Source organism: Nematolebias whitei, chromosome 19 (genome assembly GCF_014905685.2).
Source record: "Nematolebias whitei isolate Nwh7 chromosome 19, NemWhi1, whole genome shotgun sequence".
In the NCBI taxonomy this organism is placed as follows: domain Eukaryota; kingdom Metazoa; phylum Chordata; class Actinopteri; order Cyprinodontiformes; family Rivulidae; genus Nematolebias; species Nematolebias whitei.
The window spans coordinates 39,086,934-39,092,504 of record NC_056516.1 but is presented as its reverse complement, the minus strand read 5'-3'; the positions used below and the strand labels follow the sequence as shown (position 1 = coordinate 39,092,504).

The window sequence follows — 5,571 nt, the reverse complement described above, 5'->3', positions numbered from 1 at the left end:
ACACACAGAGACACACAGAGACACACACACACACACACACAGAGACACACACACACACACACACAGAGACACACACACACACACACACACACACACACACACAGAGACACACACACACACACACAGTTTGTGATTGATAAAGGAAAGTACCAGAAAGGCCTCAGAGCTCACCCTGCCGCCGTACTGCAGCATCGGGGCCGGCAGAACCCGACCCGTCACCTGAGCCATCTCATCCCGGACCCGGAACTGGAACTCCCGAACGAACGGGTCGGACTCGTAGTTGGCGCTGCGCACCTGCCAGAGAAGAAGACAGGTAAAACCCCTGAGGCAGCTTCTGTGGACCGGGTCGTGGCTGAAACCCACCAGGCGGCTGATCTCTTCCTGCCGGTCTGGAGCGGACCGGGCCGTGGCTTTGATCATGGTGGACGTCTGGTTGTCCGTCAGCTTCTTGATGCAGCGCTGACCGGCAACGATGTTGCACACCTGTAGGGAAGGACGGGTCCAAAGTCAGGAGGGTCAAACAGCAGAAGGTGATGAGTCCAACACTAAGGCGGACGCCAGGCGGCCATGTTGACGCCGTATGAGCTCTCACCTCCAGCGGCAGGTAGGTGTGTTTCTGCTCCTGGCCCACCTGCAAGCAGGGCAGATGGGGGTACCTCAGCTGCAGGTTGTACTTATCCCTGAAGTACTGAGCCACGGTCCTCTCCACCGTCTGCCCGTTCTCCAGCTGCAGGGGGAACCTGCGAAACAACAGCAGCTGGCGTTACTGAGTCTGCAGCAGCTTCGGCTGCATGTAAAATGTGTGAGGCAGTAGACATACGTCTGCAGGCTGGCAGGGCGGCGCGTCACGTTGCACACTCGGTACTTCCTGCGCATGCTGCCACAGTGGGTCACCTCCACCTTCAGACCTGGGATCAGGAACATCAGAAGGTTCTGACACGAACAGAACTTGTAGGATTGAAGAGTTGTATGAAATGTGCGTCAATCACTTGTGGCCAAATGAGGAATATGGAATGCTTTGGGTCAAACTGACCTCCTCTTTTGGGAAAGGAAGACATGTTTCTATTACGAGAAGAACCAAGCGTCAGAATGTCTGGGCTTACAGCCAGAGATCTTTGATCTCTGAAAACAGCTTATGTGTGTGTGCTTATACAAACCACTGATGCACATGGAAAGGTATAAAAGGAGGTCTGTGATAGTTTTGGGGCAGAGGTTCTCCAGAGAGCCAGTGTTCTACAATAAACCTTGACTTTGCTGTCAATCAGAATCAAGGTGTCAAATTATTTAATGATTTAAGTATCAATGTAGTAAAAATCAGGCAGCACGGTGGTGCAACTGGTCCCTGGTTCAAATCCTAGTCCGGGAGCCTTTCTGGGTGGAGTTTGCATGTTCTCTCCGTGCATACGTGAGTTTTCTCCTGGTACTCCAGTTTCCTCCCACAGACCAAAAACATGAATGTTAGGCTGATTGGTAACTCTGAATTGTCCTTAGGTGTGAGTGAGTGAGAGAGTGAATGGTTGTTTGTCTCTATGTGTCCCTGTGATGGACTTGCGACCCGTCCAGGGTGTACCCCACCCCTCGCACAGTGATTGCTGGACATGGGCACCGGCGACCCCCGTGACCCAAAATGGAAGAAGCGGGTAAAAGATAATGGATGGATGTAGTAAAAATCTATATTTTGGTGCCCAACGTGGGGCTCAAACCCACAACCCTGAGATTAGATCACTTTCAGTCATAGACTGAGACCACCGAGGTGCTCCACAGCCACAGGAAGTCCTTCCTCCCTGTGGCTATTAAGCTTTTCAACTTCTCCCCCTTTCTATACATTGAGCATTAAAATTAATCCTGTACCACAATAAACACTTTAATATTTTCACATTAAAACATTTCACATATTAGACATTTCACACATGTCTGCACATGACCTGTTCAGAACTTAATTGCTGGTATTTTTATATAGGAGTCCCTCGTTTATCGCGGGGGATCTGTAACCTGAAGCCCCGCAATAAGTGAAAAACCACGAAGTAGGAATAGTAGCACAAGTGTAAAAAAAAAAAAAAAATGAGAGCGCCGAATCCTAACCATTAAACCACCGGGGAAAATCTACAACAAACTAAAAACCAGGTTTTACTTTAGAGCCTTGTTTTAAAATGCAAGACTTGGATGGTGGTTAGGGTTTCAGTTAGGCTTTTATTCTGGGTCAGAACACTAAATAGACCAGATCTGGTCCAACAAACAGCACTGAATCAGGTTTATTGAACAGGACCGGATGAGAACCAGCACCTCACCTTTGATCTCCTTGGTGAACTTGACTCTGTGGGAGTCAGTCAGAGGTCGCGGCTGCTCGTCGATGTTGTGGATGTCCAGAACCTCACACATGAACTGGACCACGGGCTGGGCTTTGTAGAACGCCGTGGCTGACACTGAAATGACACGGGTCCGGGTCGGGATGTCAAAACCTGATGTCAGAAGTCCAACTCAAAGGAAGCAGCTCAAGCTCAGCCTCACCGTCGATGTTCAGCATCATCTTCCACATGGCGGGCCGAATCGACTGATGGAACCCGAACCAGACCTCCCTGCCTCCGCCCAGCGGGTGGTCGTAGCCCTCAGGGGCGGAGAAGAAGGACCGCCCCACGGGGGTGTATCTGAGGGACAGGTGGGTGAAGACAACATGACATGTGGACAGTGTTCTTCTAAAATATGCTGACTCATGTGGGACATGGGTCAGAACCATCTCATACCTCCAGGATCATTTCTCACAAGCCGTGAATTTAAACAACCTCAGCGCCTTGTTTAAAGTTTGATCTGCAAACAAAAACTGTTCCTGGTTCTAGACTCACTTCATGGAGGGCAGGTGTCTCAGGACCACGTCCACAGCTTGGACCGGGTTGGTGCTCAGTGGGCTGTTCAGGTCCAGCGGGTCGGGGTGTCCTCGTCCCATCAGGACCTCGTGCAGCAGGTTCCAGCTGACCGGCGACACAAACTTGATGGTGACTTTAAAGGGGCGGTCCTTCCCACCTTCACCTGGAAGGGTGACGTCCAGGTCCACCTGCAGAGGACGAATTGTTTACCTTCAGAGACAGAACCGTTCGGGTCGCTCTGAGCTCCGTGCAGCAGACGGAGTGACTCACCCCGCCGGCGGCAACAGGAAGTGGGCTGGCGGTGTAGAGGCTGTTCTTCCCGTCATAAACCGGCAGGCGGTCCCCAAAGATGGTCACTTTAAAATGCTGGACCATGGAGTCCACCACCTCCCTGGAACCAAAACCGGTTTTAGTTCCATTTTATTCTGAAACCAGGACCTGGTTCAGTTCCTCTTGGTACCTGTTGACCCGGCGGGGACATTTATCGGGCCTGATGTCCACCTCGTACAGGTAGACGTCTATCTTGGGGATCTCCACCTGGAAACAGTTGGCCAGAAGCTCGATGGGCTTTCCGATGGCGCCATAGCCAGGTCGTCGTGGCAACGGAAACAGGGTGGGGCTTCCTGTGGCTCCTAACAGATAAAAAGGTTTAAATGAGACTCCTGCGTGACTTCCTACCATCCTGAAGAGATCTGCAAAACATTTTGCTTGTTTCACAAAGAAAAACAAACACTGAGTGTTGCAGAGCGGCTGCTTAAAATAGGCTGAACGTCTGCTTAAAATATGCTGAACGTTTGCTTAATATATGCTGAACGTTTGCTTAATATATGCTGAACGTTTGCTTGATATATGCTGAATGTCTGTTGACATCAGCTGAAGAAGCTGAAACTAAACCGTGGAGGCTGAAGGGAGCAGAACACAACTTAAAACACCTACTTAAAAGGTAAAACTTGCTAGCTAAAGGTTTTAAAAAAGGCTAGAAAGGACCTAAAATTAGCAGAGCACTAGCTAAAACTGAAAAGTAAGAAAAGGCTGGCTAAAGGAAAAACGTAAGAAAAATCTAGCTAAATGCTAAAAGGTAACGTAATAGTAGTTAAAAGCTAAAGGGCTAGCTAAATGCTACAAGCAGTATAAAAGGTAGATAAAAGAACCTAAAGGTTAAATAAAAAAAAAAAAGGTAGCTAAAAGTAACAAAAGTCTAGCTAAAAGCAAAAAGTAGAATAGTAGCGAAAATAGCTAAAGAAGAGATAAAAGTTATCATAGCAAATGACTAGCTACATGCTAAAAGTATTAGAATGGTAGCTAAACGTAGCAAAAAGCTAGCTAAAAGCTGAACAAAATTATCTAAAGAATAAAAATGTTACAAAATTAGCTAAAAGAAGTAGAAAAGTAGCTAAAAGTAACTAAGGCTAAAAGTCTTAGAAGAGTAGCTAAAAGTAGTAAAATGCATATTACATTCTGAATATGTATGGTAGTTAAAAGTAACAAAAGGCTAGCTAAAAGTGGGAAAAATGCTACCTAAAAACAGCAACATGCTATCTAAAAGTTAAGAGGCAAAACAGTAGCTTAAAGCTAAAAGTAGCATTAGTGGAAAGCACCAGCGTCAGCAGCTGAAGTAGATTTCACAAAGAAAGTTTCTGATGGAACTGAAAACATCTCAACGTCTATGGGGATAATTTATGTAAATAAGGTTAAATATCTTCAAAGTATAAATATTACACTAAAACAAAAGTCAGCACCCATCGCCTGAATGAGCCAAATATTTTCATACAAACAGCTAAAAGTTGAATTGTAACAAACAGAAGAATAAACGACTCAGCGATTAATCAAGAAAATCTGTAAGAATTCAAGTTGTTCAAATATCTTTGAAGTTAGGTGAATAGCAAAACAAGAAGCTAAATGTCCCACGTTCAGTGAATGCAGCATGATGTGACTTAAAGATGGAGGACGGAACAGAACCAGGTCTGAACGGACGGGTTAGAAAAATATTTAGGCTGGACTTTTCTTTCTCTCTCCAACCAGGCGTGATGCAATACCAGCTAAAGAAAAGGTTTCAGCTTCAGGTAAAGACCGGCGCAGACTCCTGAAGAACTCAGCCGGCTCCAGGTGGGACCAGGAGGCGGCGAGCAGCCCCTAGACCCAAACTGGAAAGTTCTGACTAAAGAGACGCCTTCAAACACACACACAGTTCTGTTGTGGAGCAAAGGGCTGAATGTGAAGATGATGTATCCCCGCAGGTCGTTTCCTCCCTCTGAGCCATCACTACGGCAACAGCATCCATGTTGCCACACTGTCACCATGGCAACGGAGGCAGGCAAACAAGAAGGAAGACAGGTGCGTTTGACTTGTTCACCTCCTGGAGTCAGGAAGTACAAAGAGCTGAAACAAGAAGTCTCTGAGGGATTATGGGAATCATCCTGAACTCTGAGCGGGACGGAAAACAGCCGATGGTCCGGTTCAGACCCAAAAAGAAAAACGAGTCGCTGCAAGAAGAACCGACACGGGTCACTGCGGCACACCGAAAACTGGAAACAGCTTCAAAAGTTTAAAGAACCTGATGTCAGATCAGCCCACCGTCACAGAGAACAAGACGGACTGAAAACACAGAGGCCGCCGAACGACTGCTGAAATCTGCTGAACGACTGCTGTAACCTGCTGAACGACTGCTGAAATCTGCTGAACGACTGCTGAAATCTGCTGAACGACTGCT

At 47.2% G+C, this 5,571-nt stretch overlaps 1 protein-coding gene across 1 annotated transcript in view; it reads right to left on the bottom strand.

Annotated features, from left to right (window-relative positions):
• ago3b (argonaute RISC catalytic component 3b) overlaps positions 1-5,571 on the bottom strand; it is a 13,471-nt gene that overhangs the window by 6,211 nt on the left and 1,689 nt on the right. The window contains exons 2-10 of the mRNA XM_037693525.1: positions 3,322-3,493; positions 3,132-3,252; positions 2,841-3,049; positions 2,509-2,645; positions 2,289-2,423; positions 821-908; positions 593-740; positions 364-483; positions 172-294 (exon numbers count right to left, since the gene is read on the bottom strand). Of these exons, the coding sequence (XP_037549453.1) occupies positions 172-294; positions 364-483; positions 593-740; positions 821-908; positions 2,289-2,423; positions 2,509-2,645; positions 2,841-3,049; positions 3,132-3,252; positions 3,322-3,493 (1,253 nt within the window). The remainder of the gene's footprint in view (positions 1-171; positions 295-363; positions 484-592; positions 741-820; positions 909-2,288; positions 2,424-2,508; positions 2,646-2,840; positions 3,050-3,131; positions 3,253-3,321; positions 3,494-5,571) is intronic.